The sequence below is a fragment of the Mus pahari genome, chromosome 11, assembly GCF_900095145.1.
Source record: "Mus pahari chromosome 11, PAHARI_EIJ_v1.1, whole genome shotgun sequence".
Classification (NCBI taxonomy): Eukaryota; Metazoa; Chordata; class Mammalia; order Rodentia; family Muridae; genus Mus; species Mus pahari.
In genome coordinates this window covers 57,187,117-57,206,228 of record NC_034600.1, presented here as the reverse complement: position 1 = coordinate 57,206,228, position 19,112 = coordinate 57,187,117, and the positions used below count along the sequence as shown (strand labels likewise).

Sequence of the window (19,112 nt, the reverse complement as noted above, 5' to 3'; positions counted from 1 at the left end):
GGGTCTGCAACCCTGTAGGTGGAACAACAATATGAACTAACCAGTACCCCCTGAGCTCGTGTCTCTAGCTGCATATGTAGCAGAAGATGGCCTAATTGACCATCATTGGGAAGAGAGTCCCCTTGGTCTTGCAAACTTTATATGTCTCAGCACAGGGGAGTGCCAGGGCCAAGAAGTGGGAGTGGGTGGGTAGGGGAGCAGGAGCGGGGTGGGGGAGGGTATAGGGAAATTGCAGGATAGCATTTAAAATGTAAATAAAGAAAATATCTAATAAAAAAAATTTTTAAAAAATTCCAACTCAATTCTTCACTGAGTTAGAAAGGGCAGTTTGCAAATTCATCTGTAATAACAAAAAACCTAGGATACCAAAAACTATACTCAACAATAAATAAAACCTCTGGTGAAATCACCATTCCTGACTTCCAGCTGTACTGCAGAGCAATTGTGATAAAAACTGCATGGTACAGTGACAGACAGGTAGATTAATGGAAAAAAATACCTTTCCTAACAAAGTAATACATTAGGGGCTTAGTTTATATTTTATAGGACTGATAACATTCTTATAGTTATGTGTTTTAGATAAACTATGGTATAAGATAATTATTATTTGTTTATTTATATACCTGATTATTATTTTTTGAGTAAGCCATAAGAGATAGCTTTTATACTGCAGGATTGGGAAGTTTTGCATTTTCTAGGGTGTACAGGCTATTTGCCGGTCTCACGTACCGCCTGTCTTTCTGTTTCTCATACTATTACCCCAACCAACCACATATCAGCAAGCATTCCCTTGCTAGCTTTTGAAAACAACGACATAAGGAACCGGGAGTTTATTTTCTACTACTCTGATCATGAAACTTTCTCTGCAACTGTGGTCCTCTCAGGAGCGGACAGTCGGAAGGCTGCAGTTATACTGTCTGGGCGAACTTGACACTGATTGTAAGCCGGGACAGTTGAGGATTAATTAGAGTGAAGAATGGCTTGACCTTCGTGAAGCCAGACACAACTCAGGAGGCTTGTGCTATGGAAGGGGTCCCCACTGCACAGTTATCATCTCAGGAGCCCGGGGAAGGAGTCTGTCCTCCTGTCGTCTGCTTCTGGTCTCCCAGAGGCTGGACAAAGAGACCGTCACAGGCCCTAGGAATGAACTCCAGTCTGGAGATGAGTTAGGAAAGAAAGCCAATCCCAGGAGTGGATCAGGCTGAGGACAGCCAGCCCTCCAGGAGCCGCTCAGGAGGCTGGACCTCATGGGTGGCCACACCTACTGCCAAGGAAGATAACTATTCTCTTCTTGCTCAGTCTCTGTCTCCTGTGTCACCGAGCTAAGCTGTACTTCACAGCCCAGTGCCTTGGAGAAGGTGACCTCCTTCTACAGAGTCAGAAAACATCAGAGTGGGACGTAAACGTGTATCTTTATGAGAGTACAGTGATTTGGTTGGGTGGCCATCGCAAATCTACCAGGTTAGGTTCTTCTGAATCTTGAAAAACACATATTCGTGTGTGGTGTGTGTGAGTGTGCCGCGCCACGCCTGTGTAGCTCTGAGTGCGTCTTGGGATTCAAACTTAGGTTGTCAGGCTTGGCAGTGAGTGCCTTTACATCTCTCTGGCCTGTGAGTCTTTCCCCACATCTAAGAGTGAGAGCCAGGCAGAGTTGTTTGTCCCTGCCTATCTTCCCAGCACTGTGGAGGCAGAGGTCAGAGCCTTGGAAGTGTAAGACCCTTCTGGGCCACAGCAAGTTTGAGGCAAGCCTCCCTGCGAACCCGTCGCAAAAATAAAAAGCAAAACAAGAAAGCTATAGTTTTTACAAATAATTTTATAAAAGACTTAGCCTGTTGATACTTTAAAGTAATGATGACTATATTACCACCCCCCCCCATTTTATTTGAAAATAATATTGACAAGGCTGCCCCAATCTCTCAGCCTTTGCCCTAGCTCCGAGTACTTGCTCTGAGTTCGTGGGTATTTATCATCGCTGTGTTTAGTCTCTGTGTTTAGAAGTACCTTTTAGAAGCACCATGTGGCTTGCACTTATGTTTCAGAAAAACAAGCTGTTTGCCTTGATTTTATTGCCTGGAGTGTATGTTGAAAAAAGAAAGAAAGAAAGAAGAAAGAAAAGAAAAAAGGAAAGGAAAGGAAAGGAAAGGAAAGGAAAGGAAAGGAAAGGAAAGGAAAGGAAAGGAAAGGAAAGGAAAGGAAAGAACGAAAGGAAAGAACGAAAGAAAGACCCAGATGGTTTTTTACTATATTTCATGTCCATGCTTTTTACAAATTAATTAGAGGAGGAATTATCAGAACAAGACTGGGAAGTCTGAAGGAGCCAGGATGCTGGAGGAAATGCTGCAGAATCCCTCCCACCCCTGGAATTTAACTTCCCAGAGAACTGGGCTGTGCTGGGCTGAGTTCTCCCACAGGCACTCAAAAAAGAAAAAAAATCTGCTGATGAATGAACAGCCCGGCTAGGACCTAGTGCCCTATTTGTTGAGCACAGTCATTTAACTGTGTTTGAGAGGGAGCTGCCTTCCTGAGTTCTCTCCAGCCCGTGGGGTAGATACATTCAGAAGAATCCATATGTCCTTAGCCTCTCCTTTTCTTTGCTATATACAGCAGTCCACATTCAAAAGGTTCAGAGACCCATCCAAACCTCTCCAACCTCATTTAAGTCTCCTTTCTCCAGTGTAGCTTCAGGCAGCATCAGAACACCTGAACAGAAAGAAGAGATACTGGGTGCTTGTTCACTGTCTGTTCTGCTTGGGATCAAATGACACCCCCCCCCCCAACACACACACCTGGAATCTTGAGGTAGAAAGGAATTGGGGGGAGGCATTGCATGGTAGGCATTGCGAACAGCACTACTTATCTAGGTATAGATGTGGTCCTCCAAGGCTCAGGTTCATACTGCTGCTTTCTCTGACCAAATGCTAGTTCTGAGAATGCGGGCTACTCTTAGCTCCTCTTTGGGTTCTGCCCTCCAGGTAAAGCCTCTACTAATACCCCTATTCTACATAATAGGGGTCAACCAAGAGAACAAAAACAGCCATCCTGGTTAGGGGAACAGCAGACTGGCTGTGGTCTGGTTACATGATGGTGTCAGATTGATTCCACCCACCACTGCTCACCCTTGTCACTCCACTGGGTATACCGGTGGCTTCTTCAGTACTCCCATCGTCTCCATACTGGGATCTCTTTCTAGGTCTTGTCAGTAGACCTCAGACATAGCGTGGGAAGTAGCTAGTGAACAACAGCCTTTGTAGATAGGCAGCTGATCAAAGAGCCTTCCCTTCTTGCAGGCACCCTAATCTCTGTGTGATTCTGTTGCTTGCCCCCTCTAGCTGGAGGCGAAGAGCTCAGAAGCTGGGGTCCCCAGAATGAGCTCTTCTTCCTCCTGGGAACTGCTAACATGCCCTGTTCCTCCAGTACTTTTTAAGGCAGGGGCATTTTCTGGCAAGGACTAGCTCTCCTTACTGCAGTAGTTAATCTCCAGAACAGACTCTTGTATTGAAGGTGTGGTCTCCAGTGCAGCGGGGTTCAGGGCTTTCGGAAGGCGATTGGATCAGAAGGCCTGTAACCCTGTGACTGAATTAACCCATTGATGGAGTCGTGTTTTACCGTGCATTGAAAGTGGTGGAAAGTTTAGAAAGCAGGAGCCAGTGGGAGGAAGTAGGTTGTTTCCCTGAAAGGGTAGATTTTGTTCAGGGGCCAACCATGAGATGAGGAAGATGAGGCCGCTCTCTCTCCATGCTAATCCGTCTCTCACCACTCTCTAGAAGCAACAAAGCCAGGGAATCAAACCCAAAACCCCAAGCCAAGCTACATTTTTCCAGCTTTAAGATGATCTTTGTCAAATGATGGAGAGCTGACTAACACAAGTTACCTTCAAGTCACCTCTGGAGGAGATAGGTGTGGCCTTGACATTTTTGAAGGTGAGCCCACAGTAGTCTCGTGCTCAGCGTTGGTGAGAAGATTTATTTCAAGCGCTTAAAGTGCCGGAGGACCCTGAATAGAAGAGAAGGTACTTAGGTTCTCTGATATCAACGATCCCGAGGATTGGGAAATGGTTATGCTTGCAAACTGCAGTGTTCAGAGGCAGGTCGGGAAGGTCGGGTCCAGGAGCTTTGGTTATTGCTGACGTCCTTATGAGCGCTGCAGGACACAGGCGTGCAGGTCCGAAGAGCTTCGTGGCAGGAGCTGCTCTGAATACAGCAAGCTTAGCAGCAGGGTAGAAACTCATCACCACTCCGCTGGCTGGTTGGTACCAGCTCAAGCCAGACCCGAACACTGCAGATGATGTGGGAATGCCTAGCTCGCTTGCAGGTGGTGCCACCCCTGAGCAGGTAGACCTGGGGTGTGTTGGAAAGTGACAGAAGCCAGCCATGGGAAACAAGCAGCATTGTGCCTTCATGCTCTCTTCTTCAGTTCTTGCCTCCTGGTCCCTGCCCAGAGCTCCTGCCCTGGCTTCCCTTGATGATGGACTACAACTCCTAAGCTGAAGCGAGCCCCTTCCTTCCCAGCGTTGCTGTTGGTCAAGGTGTTTGGCACAGTGACAGAAAGCGAACTAGGAGGGCACCTAGCCGCAGAGAGTGTCTGACTGGAGAGCTCTAAGGCCAGGAGACACTGACTGAGATAAAAGCTTTAAAGAGTCTTTAAAAGCAAGCTAACATAGCGCCATTTTTTACTTAACCTGTTTGCACAAGGGAAAGGGTGTGTATCCTTAGCCCTTGTGTAAAATACTAAAAACAGACAACGTACAAAGTCAATCTCTTGTCCTAGTGGGTCATACAATTAAGGACATCGTGAAGAATCCCTGCCCTTGAGTGGTCTGAAAGCAATGTTATTATTTTATTTTTTATAGTGTGTAATATGTATGCATTGTTTGTATGTATGTATGTGTCTGTCTGTCTCTGTCTGTTGGCTGGAGAGGTTGCTCAGTGGTAAAAGGCGCTTGCTGCTCTGACAGAGGACTGGAGTTCAGGTCCCAGAACTCACATGGGACAGCTCACAACACCTTTTAATCTAGCTCTGGGGGTTTGAATGCCTCTGGTCCCAAGAGACATTTGAACACACATGCACATAACGCACCTTTTCACATAATTAAAAATACAAAAATCAGATCTTGGGGGCTGGTGAGATGGCTCAGTGGGTAAGAGCACCCGACTGCACTTCTGAAGGTCCAAAGTTCAAATCCCAGCAACCACATGGTGGCTCACAACCATCTGTAACAAGATCTGATGCCTTCTTCTGGAGTGTCTGAAGACAGCTACAGTGTACTGACATATAAATAAATAAATCTTTAAAAAAAAAATCAGATCTTAAACTATTAAATATAATAAAAGGCTAGAGTACATACTTGTGCTGATATTTCTCCAATTCCCTGAGTCTTAAGAATCTCTCCACTGAAAGCTTTTAGTCAATTATTTTTCCTTCTGTCTTAGTTGGCCTAATAACTATTACCTCATTCCGCAATCTGGCTTATATTTCAACAACTGAATGTCCTAAATGCTATTTGGCATTTGTGAATGTGTGTGCTAATTTGGAAAAATGCCTTTATTACAGTATAAATCTTCCAAGTAACTTTTAAAATTATGCTGGGGTCCTCATTTTGAAGACCAGAAAATGAGAACCCACTTAACTTATATAAAAAAAGAACCCCCAAATACTATTCATCTTCTCTCATAACTATCTTGCAATTTATTAAGAAAGTATTTCAGGAAAATTAATTCTCGAGGGTTTATTTAAGTGGCTAGAGTGTCATAAATCAGGGTGGAATTTTAGCGTGTAGGCATGAGAGGTCTAAATTTTCTTGTCTATACAGACTTGGCCAGTATCAGCCTGTAACACTGAGTTAAGAACCAGATATGGGTCGAATTTTCTGTGACATCACCGAGTCCTAGTTCTGTGCAGGTTACAGGATACCAGTGGTCTGGTAACAAGAAAAGCTCATTCAGCACCTCCTGTGTCCAAGGTCCATCACTAAGTGTCTTAACATATTAACTCATTCAGCCCTCACCACAGGTCTCTGGGGTAAGTAGTTTGAAAGCCCCCCCCCCCCAGTCCCCAAGAGAAATAAATGGGAAAAAAACAAAAGCAAATAGTTTCAACTCCACAATACCACAATAGCTTAAAATTCTTTGGTGGCAGACATTCCTTGGGAAGCTTTTTGCTCCTATAGATTGAAGATTCTGTTAAATTTGAATATTCTCATGGAAGGATGGATTTTTTTTTTTTTTTTTAAATTGTGGTAACAGTGAGAAAAGGTAGGAGATTCTTTATTGTTACACAAAAGTAACAGTAACAGTTTTAGTGTTTGCTACATCAGGATGTCTGAGTTGTGCACAATCCCCAGGGTTGGAAAGAGAGCAGTTGGGTTATTCAGCATGCTAAAAGGAAATGGTTCAGAAGCGTGGTCCATGCAAACATATATAGTCACAGTGCAGGATAGAAGAGGAAAGTGGGAGCTTGAACTGGGCTAGACGGGCTTCTGAGGAATTAAAGAGGCTATCATGAGCTCAGAATTAGCATGGAATCTTTAGCCTTAAAACTTTAGGGTCGAGATCAAGAGGGCTTGCTGCTTTTGCAAGGACCCAAGTTTCCAGCCCCCAAGTTTGTCAACTTAAAAGGAACCCAACCCCCTCTGTGGAATCTGGACACCTGTACTTGCGTGCAGATAGCCACACATTGCTATAAGCATATACACATAATTAAGATTTAAATCTTTTTAAAAATCCTATTGGGACTCACGGGCTTTTCTGAATTAATGCCTGCCATCCACTGCACAGAGATTCACAGCATGCTGTGGAGGCAAGGGCAGTGAATTGTAGGAAAACATGGTATCATGAAACCTGTAACTCTCTGTCTCTTAATGTAGACCTGTGGCAATCAATATCATGTTTTTGTTTTTAAGCTCCACGTTTATTTTATAATGTTGCAGGGGTTTGTTTTGTTTTTGTTTTTGTTTTTTAACCATAGTTACTAGTTTTGCTACTTGGCTTTATAATCAAGTTCCACATTCATGTATCCTTATTTTGATTTGCTTCTTGATCTTGAACAACTGGCCCAATTGGAAAACAAACAAACAAACAAACAAAAACACTGTGCAATTGTGTTTGGGCAGAATCAGGGTCTGCCTGCACCTCTCTAAGGGTGACCCTGTTGTCCTCGTGTCCGAAGGACTGACAGGGAGAGAAAAGTGGAGTAAAGCTTGGTCCCTCTGACCTCTGCTTGAAACAGTCCACTGTCGTCTGGCACGTAGTATTTTGGGGAAATGTGAGCCAGCCCGATTCAGAGAAACCTCTGACAATAGCGCATTCTCTATACTGTTGCCTGGAGAGCAATAGAGTTTTTCTTGTTTCTTGGCATCAATAAAAATTCACTAAGTGTCTGTCGTACCTCAAAGTACCAGCCTTTTTTTTTTTTTTTTTTTTTAAATCTTTTATCTCTTATTTCTTAGTTTTACTTCGATTTGTGTATCAGTCATTTCCTGGTGCTATCTTTCTTCCTCCTCTCCGTCTGTTTGTCTCTTTCCCTTTTGAGCCTTTGAGTCCAGAGTTTTTCTCAGTATTCACTCTGCACCTCAATGCTTCCAGGACATCTTACAGTTGTCCTCTCCCTGCGATAATGTCTGTCTCCAGAACGTTCTTCAGCTCAGTGTCAGGGACATATTCCCCCCCACCCCCTGGTTGACCACCCACTTGGTTTTCTGAGCAAGTGTATTTTATTTTGTAAGAACAAACATGCTCTAATTACTCAAAGACCTTGTCTTCCTTCAGATGACTGGGGCTTTTCTTAGGAATTGTGTTATTTCTTATAGCACATGTTTCTAGGGAGGGGTGTGTTCGTGTGCAGAGTCTATTAGATGCCATAAAGCTTTTCTTCAACTATCTCAGTCCACGGAGGGAGGAAGAAGCAGAAAGGAAAACCTCTCCCATCATTCTGTGTTGACATTTTAGAAGCCCAGGTGCCTGAAGAATATGTGCTTTGGGGACAGTTGCATCTGGGGGCTCTTACCAATGAGACTGATTAGATGGCAGTAGTGGCCTTGAATTAATGGAGTGGCGATCCTTTCCTGCATGATTGCCTTCAAGATGCACCAGCCCTGCATGTCTGTACAGCTGTTCTCCTTCGCTTATTGTTGTGTGGTTGATGGGATGCGCCCCTCATGGTGGCCAGGTGGAAGTCAGGAAATCATGAACAGTGATTTCTACCACAAATCCCTCTAACTTGGGTTCTAGGCATGGGTGGTTGTTGTTGTTGTTCTTCTTCTTCTTCTTCTTCTTTCCTTCTTCTTCTTCTTCTTCTTCTTCTTCTTCTTCTTCTTCTTCTTCTTCTTCTTCTTCTTCTTCTTCTTCTTCTTNTCTTCTTCTTCTTCTTCTTCTTCTTCTTCTTCTTCTTCTTCTTCTTCTTCTTCTTCTTCTTCTTCTTCTTCTTCTTCTTCTTCTTTGTCGTCGCCGTTGTCTTCATCATCGTCTTCACCTTTGTTGTCTTCTTTGTTGTCATCTTCATCCTCCCTCCTCCTCTTCCTCCTCCTCCTCTCCCTCCTCCTCCTCTCTTCTTCCTCCTCCTCCTCCTCCTTTGGCTTTTTTCCCCAGGGGTTTTCTTGGCAGACAAGAATACAATTTGTTAGCCTTCAATGTCCAGTGGCCTTTTTTCAAATTTGTCCCACAGTTTCTAGATCTGGTATATCTTTCCATCGTTTCCTGTGGAGATGCAAATTGTCCCTTAATTAATATTAAGTTCATTTTACCGGAGAAATGATGAATCATTTAAAACTGTTAAGACTTTCATGAGTTCTCCTAAAGTCTGTACCACTTCAGTAGCTTAGGTAGCAGCGATGGATTCTCTGGGCCAGCAGCGTGCAGAAGCTTCTCAACGTGCATGCCGTCAGCAGTATCTCTCCTCTGCTAATGCCGGTCAGCAGATCTGAATCTGGGTCTGTGGGTGTACATTGTGAGTGTTAGTATCCACTAAGCCTAGAGAAAAAGGACCATTATGTAAAATAACAATGGAATTTCCCTTGGGACTATGAGTAATGACCAAATTAGCTAACACTTTCCTGTCGGATCCATTTAGTTCTCACAACAGTTCCCCCCAAATAGAGGCTAGTCTCAGATGGAAGCTCTAACAAGGGTAACATAACTTGCCCAAGTCACACGATGGAGCCAGCAGTGTGTGATCCAGGGGAGGTTGGCTTTACAGCCCTGACCTTGTAGCATTAGACAGCTTTTCAGAATGTTGGGAATGACATCGGAACTCTTGGTTTTCCCCTGCTGGAGTTTAATTTCACGTTGACAGAGGAGCCGGTTGCTGCACAGTACGAGGGGGCTGCCGGGATGAACATATCAATATAATCGCATTCAAATATTGCCATGGGCAGGAGGGGAGGCTATCTTAGGACAGACTTCAGGATGGATTTCTTTGAGTATTTTTAGAAGCAGTGTTCTATTAGGAGATCAGCGGACTGCTGAGTTTTTTTTTACTCATCCACCATATAAGCATCTGCTTATTTGTGCCGTTGTACCCTCGCTCAGGGTACCTGAGATAAGATGGAAAAGCCACAATGCCTGTCCTTAAGGGACACACTAGATGAACACATAATGGCTTTCTGTAGAAGTCATTTCTCTTTTTTTTTTGTTTGTTTAAGATTTATTTATTTTATGTATATGAGTACACTGTGGCTGTCTTCAGACACACCAGAAGAGTGCATCAGATCCCATTACAGATGGTTATGAGCCACCATGTGGTTGCTGGGATTTGAACTCAGGACCTCTAGAAGAGCAGTTGGTGCTCTTAACCGCTGAGCCATCTCTCCAGCCCCACCCCCGCTTTTTTAGAAGTCATTTCTATGGTAAGTTGTATGTCCTAGAACATAGAGTTCCAGAATTTCAAAAGCATTATTATTTTTAAAGTATTTCATTGCTTTTAATGGTCCAGTAAATCCACCAACATTTATGTTAGAGAATGGTCAAAATCCGTGGCCCAGGACATACAGTAAAGCTCTGGCTTTGTTTGTTTAGACTTTTCTCCCTGTAGATGGTTATTGTTTGTGGCCACTTATCAGCCAGCATCTAGTTGAATCATAAAATGTAAGGCAAGGCTCCGAGTTGAGCTCTGGAGGGGGCCAGCTTTGCACCTAAGAATTTCTGTAGGTTTCCCAAGTTCTCCACCTCTGCCAGCATCTCCAGCTTTGCTTTCTCTGTTGCTCTCAGAACTGTGCTGTTGAAGAGCTGGGCTTTCCTGGGCCTGCCCTGGGAGGCCCTGTGTCCTCTGGGGCCTGGGGTGATAATGATGTCAGAGGGCCATCTATACAGAGGCTCTTCTGAGGCCAGGGACAGATCAGACGGACTGATAGTGGCCCTCTTACCTGTTGCCTGTGCTGCTAATCAGCACTGACCTCTACCTTTAGTGTCAGGCGGAGGTAATTTCTTGGAACTAGATCCCCCCCCACCCCCATGGATGACTATTGGAGTTTATTCTGGGCTGCTATTATTGGAGTATAGAAAGGCGACAACAGATATGCCCTTTCTTAAGAACTGTAAGTGTTTGGTTATAAGTAAGTCAGTAGTATCTTTAGCCTCACATCTATTAAAATACCCAGACTACTTAAAGTCAACCGCTGGGTCTGGTACGTAGAAGTCCCAGGTTCAGATCCCAGCACTACAAGAATAATAAGCAGATAATATCTGAGATCACTCACCATTGGGCACACACACACACGTATATACACACATATACATACATACATATGCACATGCATAGCATTTTGACTACTTAATTACTTAATGAATTCTAAGGCTTCTAGCCCCTGTTGCAGAATGTATAGATAATTGGAATGGTGGCCTAAAGCCTTGGAATGTTGTCTAGAATCCAGACATACTTGGTTCTATTTTAGCAGGGTGATTCATTGCACAGTGTCTACATAGGTCTACCCCAGTGGCATTATGGAATCCATCCATCAATACGTCAAGTGTGTTGTTAGCAACTGTGTTTTACACTTTGGGAAATGGCAGTGCACAGAGCTGAATGAATTTAGGGCCAGGATTTGAACCCAGCTAAGCACAGTGCTTGGCCCAAGAAAGCATCATCTGGCATTACCATAGAGTTCTTCATATTGTTATCATTTCTGCTCCCGGTCAGACTGTCAGGGCTGCTTGCAAACTCCCTTTCCTCAATTCACAAAGTTTTCTATTCTCGTTTCTCCATGAGCTCTTGGGAACATCCGTATGTGTGCGTGTGCGTGTACATGTGTGTGTGTGCATGCATGTGTGTGCGTGTGTGTGTGTGTGTGTGTGTGTGTGTGTTTTACTCACCACTGATTCTGCTTGCTTTAGCTTCTCCTTCCCCAAGGTTTCCCAAGCCCGTACCTCTGCCTCTCTGACCCTCTCGTTATATCTCAGAGGCAAACACAACCCTCTTAAAGATCAGTCACCTAGGTGAGTCCACCTCCTCCCAGGCCATCTTGTCAGAAATCCCCGTGCTCTCCTTTGTTCGTCATCCTCCACGGACTGACTCCCTGTCTCAGTCTCTGCATTTGCTTCATCCCTTTTCATTGTAAAACGTCCTTCCTCTCTTTCCTTTTCCATTGAGCTGTCACTTTCTTCTCTTAAAAAAAAAAAAAAATCCCCTGTTCTGTGAATAGGATGGCATTATCCAAGTCCCAGAATCTTTCTGTGCCCTCGTTTCCTTATGGCTAAAATGATCTGCGAATATTACTGGCCTCATAGAATTATTGTTGATATTATATTCTAATGTAGTAAAGTTCCTAGCTTACCTTTTGTTTTGTTTTGGTTTTTTTTTTGTTTGTTTGCTTTTTAGTTTTTTTAGGTGGGAAGTAATATTTTTCTCTGGGTGTTCATAGAAACTTCTGGGTGTGTTTCTGACCTCAAAGCCGGGGGCTCCTGGAAAGACAAGATTATTTTATCCCATCTTTCTATTCCCGGGACTAAACATAATTGCTAACCTTAGATTTCATCTCTTCATGTCAGTATGAATGTAAATAAATGAGTGGTTGAGACCATTGAATTAGAAGGAACGAATTTCCTCTTTGAAAGGTAGGATTGGTTTTCCTATTTTTAGACCTAGGTTAATCTCAGTACAATTACATGTTGCGTGAGTTTGTTTATTTGCAGCTCTTGGAGTCAAACCCAGGTGCTAGACAAGCATTGCACCACCGCCCTTCAACCCCCAATGCATTTAAGTGCTGCGTTTTAACACTGCTGCGTTATGGTAGTATGCTGGAGAGCGTAAGTGTAATCGCTGCCTAAGACAGAAGAAGGTAGAGAAAGGGGTTCATCCACCATGGCGTACAATGCAGGGGAAAGAAAAACAACTGCAACTGTGACGTCTGCTGCTCTGATGACGGCACTGACAGAACACCTTAAGGGAGAACCTTTATTTGGGTCATAGCTCAGGAGTACAGTACACCATCCCAGGGTAGGCAGGAAGTCGGGAACTTGAAGCACTCATATCCACCGTCAAGAGTGGAGAAAGAGTGAATCCATGCCTGTTTGTACTCTCCACTTCTTTTCTCCATTTTTGCACAGTCCAGGACTCAAGCCCAGGGAGGGAGTGGTGCCTCCCCGAGCAATTATATGTTGAAGTCTGTTGGCAGAATGGCCTGCCTGGTCTTGGAAGGAGGTGTTTATAATTATCTTATGTCCATAACATAGTGATCAGCATTTGGAAAGGCTTTGGGAACCGTGGGATAGTTCAGGAAATGGGAGGGTGGCAGATTTCGGGGGTTGGGGGGGTGAGTGGCAGACACAGCGTAACCTTGGTGTGTGAATAACCCCAGAGGAAATGTAGGGAGGGCAAACCCATTCCTAAGTGGACGTCTCAGCTGCTGCTCCAGAGTCAATGCACATAGGTGGGAAGGTCTTTGTGAAAGTGCTGGGCTTCCTGTCGTAGGGGAAATGTCAGATATTTATGCCATGAGGTACTAGTAATCTAGGCTTTCCATGAATGATAAAGAGAGCAGTCTCTTAAGGCTTTATAAAGATCAATTCCTGTCTACACCGTCCACTGAGTACACCTGCATCCTCCACCCATGGCTACACCATCTGCTGAATGCACCTGCATCCGTCACCATGACTACTCTTCGTTTACCTGAACATCACTCCCTGCATGGTCTGCTTCACCATCTGGTCCAGAAATAGGCTTGTCTGAGAGTTCTCTGCTTTCTATGGGGCTGGCTCCACATTTCACACACCTTAGGAGACACTAGCTCTTATTGTTGGCACGCTCCTGGTGATGTTAGAATTTAGCTTTGCAAAGTCACAGAAAAGCCAGCAAAGGCTATGCTGCTCATGTAAGAGGAGCTAAATAAACACTTGTTGGACGACTGAACAAATGATAGGTCTCTTATCTGTCTAGCAAACGTCTGTATGCTCTTGATCACTTTACATCTAGTAGGTAGACGTTACCAAGTACTGCCTGTTGCAGTGAAACTTTAGGGAAAACTAGATAGGACTAGGAAGCTTGGCTGTTTATTGTCTGATCTTGAAGTTTTAAAGTATGTGCCGTTTTTTGTTTTGTTTTGTTTTGTTTTCGGGATAGTGTGACTCTGAAACCTTTCCAGTAAAAACACTGTCTGCCTTCTACCTTTGCCTTGCTGGTTTTATTGGCAAAACAATCTGGACTTCTCCATAAACTGGAAGGAAAAATAAAACCTTTCTAAACATAATCTCTCAAATAGGTTTCCTCCGATGGCTGCTCCAGGAGACCCATCCAAGAGTCACTTCAGTTTGCAATGGTTTGGGCTTCAGCATCTCTCTTAATGACTCCAAGAAACTATCTTTTTTTCTTCCTGGCTGATTTCTGTGCCAATGGACTACTTTGCTTGGGCTTGATATATTTCAAAACTCAAGCCTGCCCGTTGGCCAGATGTCTGTGATCACTGGATTTCTACTGGTTTTTCAGTTTTCCATGATTTTAAAAAAAAAAAAAAAAAAAAAAAAAAAAAAAAAAAAAAGCCATGTCTGGCCAAGGGCAGATGTCGGTTGCCAAAGTCCCAGCGTTCATCACGGTGACATTCTGTTTGCTCCCCTGGATGGAGACAGTTAGGGCTTTCAGAGGCCACGGAAAGAGCTGTGAGCAAGTAGGTGTCATTTGGAAATGATTTGATAGCTAGGAGACTTACCGGCTAGCCACTGAAAATCTCCTTTGTGATATATGAGCAGGAGTGTCAGGAGCCCCCATTGAGGCTAAGCTCCGGCTTTCCCACATGCAGGCCTTCATAGCTGACACATTACACATGTCTCTCGAGTGTAACATATGGCTTCCTGAACTTGCAAATGTGGCCTCCTGCTCTGTTGAAATAATGTCTGTTTAAACAGTCTCCTAGAAAAGGGAAGCCACATTCAATAAAATAATTTCATGTCTAGGAAGCTTTCTCTGGGGTCCCTTAAAATGTGATTTCCAAGGAGCCTAGTAGAAAGTTTGCATTAAGGCATTACCTGCCTCTCTATCCATAATGGACTGTCAGATTGTAGCTGTACAAGTAGATGTTTGTTGTAGATGTTAAAAGATTTATGGAGTATTAGCTAACCAGGAACAGGGCAGATCATCTAATTCGAGAGTAATAAGCTCAGAGTGATGGTTTAGACCCATTGGCCCAACAAGTCCACAGGCTAGTGGAGGAAGAACATGAGGTTAAGGCTGCCCTGGATACAGGTCAAGGGCAAGACTGGCCCGGTCAGCTCAGTGAGACTCTCTGAAAGTACATGCATATTTTCTGTATATGTGTGTGAATCTGCCGACTTTCTTTGACTTCATCACTGTGTGGACTTATGAATTTTGCAGAAGATTAAGAGCCAAGTTTTGGCAGCCGGTTTGTCTTCATAGTAGACATAAAAGAAATAGGTGGGAAAGTGTCCGCCCAAGCATACTGGACCCAATGTCAATAGGCTCTGACCCACTCGATGCTCTGTATATGGGGGAGAGAGAAAAAGAGAAATGTGATTTATTAACTACCTGTAGAGAAATATATGTGAATATCCTATATATCTATATCTATGTAGTTATATAGGTATATAGTTATACTTACCTATACCTACCCATAGATCTACTTATACAGGAATAGACTTATATAAGTAGATCTATAGATATAGATAAATTTATATAGGTATGTAGTTATATAGGTAAATAGTTATACCTACCTATGCCTGTAGATCTACTTATATAGATATAGAGTTATATAGGTAGATCTATAGATATAGATATAGATATAGATATAGATATAGATATAGATATAGATCAGGTGGCTACCAAGTGAGTGTCTGCAGAGCCACCAGCCAGGTTGTAGAGCAGACCAGGGCCTCTGTGTATTCCCGCACATCCTTTTCTCACCCTAGCTCCTAACCACCATCCTGACTTTTACCCCATTTCTGCACAGTGAGGTACCATGTCTCCCGAATTTCTCTTTACAGGCACACAGTCATACAAGGTGGGGCTTTGCATGTTGAACTTGACTTCTCTCGGCCTTTGTTTGTGATAACTGTCTGTGCTGTTCACTCTGGTTGCCTTGAGCCTCCCCTTGTTGATTGTACTGTAATAATCTTTTTGGATATGTTGGGCCATTTATAAATTTTGTCTCTTTTGAGTGGTTCTGTTAACATTCTGCAGTAGATCTGATGGACACATTGATCATGCATCCCTGAATGAAGGCCTAATGTTTGCTAAGCTTTTGTGGGAGGTAACAAAGTAGCGCTAGATTGGAGAATTTCTCTCATTTTCCTACCCCATTCCTATTAAGGAATTCCTTGTGGAGGACAGAATTGCTTCAAATTCTCTAGCCAGCCTTGACATAGATTCTGAATGTCCCTGAATGGGATCAATAAGAGTAGTTGTTGGACCTAATGAATTCCTGGGAACCACCTTAAACACTGGGTCAGAATCTTCAGAATGGAACCAGGAGTCTATAGACTCATCCAGCACCTAGGTGGTTCTCACGAGGGAGACATTGGGCTCACCTCGATTGAATTTATGAGGTTTGGCATCTTAGTCGTGAAGAAATTTGGGGAAAGTATACACAATTAAAAATCTTGGAAAGCAGGCCTTCTTGTGGAAAAGCTAAGGAAGTCGGATTCATCCAGGCCATAAATGTATTTTTAAAAAGACCGAAACATGATTTAATCGTTTGCAAGAAAATGAAAGAATTTTATTATGACAGCGCAAATATTTGCTAAGTCAAGAGAGATTTAGATTAGTCAGGAGGGAGCGCATACTGAGCGTTCCCCAGGCTCCGGGGATGTCAGAAACAAAAGCTGCAGCTCAGAGTCTTCGGGGAACTGAAGATTCGGGATAAAACGAACAAGCCAGACACCCCCTCCCCAGCCAGAGCTGGATGCCATACTTCATCTCGTCTAGACAGTAGGCTTCAGTGAGCAGAGTAGGTGGTCCCAAAGGACACAGTAGAGCAGAGATGCAGAGAGAGAGGGGTCACCGGGAAGGTCCTGAGAGCCTGCGGGGCCCTGGTCAGCTTTAGAAGTTGGCCTACATGTAAGTGGTAGTTGACGGGAGAGTTCTAAAGCAGGGGCTTCCGTTGTTTTATTGTGATTTCCAGTAAGAAGTACTTGTGACCGTAGCCCCGTGTGTACCTTTACACTAAGCCAGGCATTCAATCTGTTAAACCTGAGCACCTGCCTGCTGGTGTCTTTTCTGTTCATGTTGTGCCTCTTGTTGAAGGGACAGAAGTCTTAAGACTATGGCTAGGGACTAGCTTCTAGATTGCTAAGAGCAATGGTCTCAGGATGCTTCTCAGACATGCCCCATGCTGTGCCTGGCTGAGGGGAGAATACGGACATACCCGTGAATAGGGAGGGGCTTCCTGAGGAAGATGAACTTTAGAAAAAAGTCGGGGTCACTTTTCCAGCTCTGCCTTTCAGTTTGCTCTGAACGCTTCCTCCATTCAAACTCTTTAAAAAAAAAAAAGGTTTATTTATTTATTATATATAAGTACACTGTATAGCTGTCTTCAGACACACCAGAAGCCACCATGTGGTTGCTGGGACCTGAACTCAGGACCTCTGGAAGAACAGTCAGTGCTCCCAACTGCTGAGCCATCTCCCCAGCCCCATTCAAACTCTTAAGCTCCCTGCCTGTCCCCCTGCCCACCATGCGCCCCATGTGCAGCACTTACAGACTGAATGGTGTTGCGGATTATTGAGCATTCACCTTGGAGAATCCATCTTCTCTTTGATTCATTTGCTCAAAGAGGCTCAGAGAGCCACAAAGATCAGGGTCCCTTCAGACCTCAGGCAAGTGCCCTTGCTGTATAGGAATGGGCCCTTTCTTGCCACATCTTCCCCAGAGGTCCGCCTGGAACTGATTTAGGAAACCCTCACCATCAGGTTTTTCACTGGAGCAGCAGCAGACAGAAAATCCTTTCATGTGGCCTTGCCCAGCTTAAGTACTTTCATTTCCCATTAAGATTTCACATTCTTCTGACCAGCCCAATCCAGTTTTAGTTTAGTCGGTTTAGGTTAGGGAAGGATTTTACAGGACCATACTTTTCCATCTCAAGATAATATAACTAGAGGTCACTGGCCCTAAGTGTACTTCAGTGAAGTGTTCTCTTGTTTATAAAAATGAACTCTGGGAGAAAATAACAGGTCTGTGTTTCTTAGCCTGTGCTGCAGTTAAGTGACACGTCTTAGGCTGGTGTCCTGGCCATGTGCTGTTGTCTTCACTTCGGTGGGAAGCTTGGTTTGTAATTGAGATGATGCCTCATCCTGCGTTTGTTAGTAAACTGTTGCAACAGGAAGGGGAGGAGCATTGCCCAGACAAACCTCAATAAAAATACAATAGGAAGTGATCATACCTCATACTGGGGTTGCGCTATACCGGTTCCTCAAAGTTTTAGGAATTCATTTCCTCAGTTGCACTGACTGTTTGATGTGTACTAACTTGGTCTGAGACACTTTTTGTGGATAGCCATACTTCATTGAGTCAGTAGTCTAAACAGCTCAGAGAGTCGAGGCCTGGTACACAGGCCAGAAGGAAGAGCTCACGTTTAAGCCCTTGGTAACCTTGAACTGTCTGCTGGATTGGTTTTGTTTCACCGTGGTGCCCTTGAGTGACTGTGCACTAGGTCAAAGGCCTGCGTTCTCAGGTACCAGCTGTCAAGGTTAGCTAGCCATTAGCTAATGAGTAAGCTGGCCCGTGGTCCTACGTTGCTTCATCTTCTGAAGGGTACCTGAAGGAAGTGACCCTTTTTTGGAGTTCGCTGATGGCTGGTATTTCATTAAACTGTGGGTGCTTTCTTTGGGCAAGCTAGACACCTTGGGTGTTCCCACGGTGAAGCGGAAGGCGGTTTTGAAAGCTGCTTGCTTTGAGCAGGGTTGGATGCTGTTGCTCATCCCTCTCCTTCTCTCTACCTTTTGCCCCACAGACAAACGAGTGGAACAAGAATGATGACCGTCTGCTGCAGGCTGTGGAGAACGGAGATGCTGAGAAGGTGGCCTCGCTGCTGGGCAAGAAAGGGGCCAGCGCCACTAAGCACGACAGCGAGGGCAAGACCGCGTAAGAGAATAATACTGGCTTGTTAAGGGTGGGGAGCGTGTCAATGGTAGCTTGTCTGCTGCTCTGGGCTCCATCTCCAACACTGTAAGAAACAAAAACCAAACCCTGAAATATTGACTTATTCATCAAGGGGAGTTTGACCAACACTTTGGGGGCCTTCAAAAAACAAAACAAAAAAAAAAACAAAAAAAAAACTAGTGCCGACTTCTTCCTGACTCCATGCTAAAACGTGTCTGGGTTTGTTTCCTTTCCCATCCAACTCCAAATTATACGTTGAACTTTCCCCTCGTGGCCGTTAGCTGTTCCTGGAAACAACCAACCAACAATTGCACCAGAGAACAAATAGCACCAGGGTTGCAAGCAGTTGGCAGATGGGAAATAAATTCTCCCCTAGATAAGGAACAGCACAGCTTTCAAACCTTACTGCTTGTAATTCGGTAAACCACCCTTGAGCAGAGGTCGTGGCTGCATGAGTGCTATAGTAGCAAGATTTTTGCTTTATGTTTGTTTTTATCATATTCCTGCTTATCATAATTAAGACTATGGAGAGAGAGAGAGAGAGAGAGAGAGAGAGAGAGAGAGAGAGAGAGGGAGAGGGAGAG

At 44.1% G+C, this 19,112-nt stretch overlaps 1 protein-coding gene across 3 annotated transcripts in view; it reads left to right on the top strand.

Annotated features, from left to right (window-relative positions):
• The window catches only part of Rai14 (retinoic acid induced 14), a 147,322-nt gene that overhangs the window by 69,495 nt on the left and 58,715 nt on the right, over positions 1-19,112 (top strand). For all 3 annotated transcript variants that reach the window (XM_029544033.1, XM_029544034.1, XM_021208353.2), the window contains exon 3: positions 18,380-18,510. In XM_029544033.1, the coding sequence (XP_029399893.1) occupies positions 18,380-18,510 (131 nt within the window). The remainder of the gene's footprint in view (positions 1-18,379; positions 18,511-19,112) is intronic.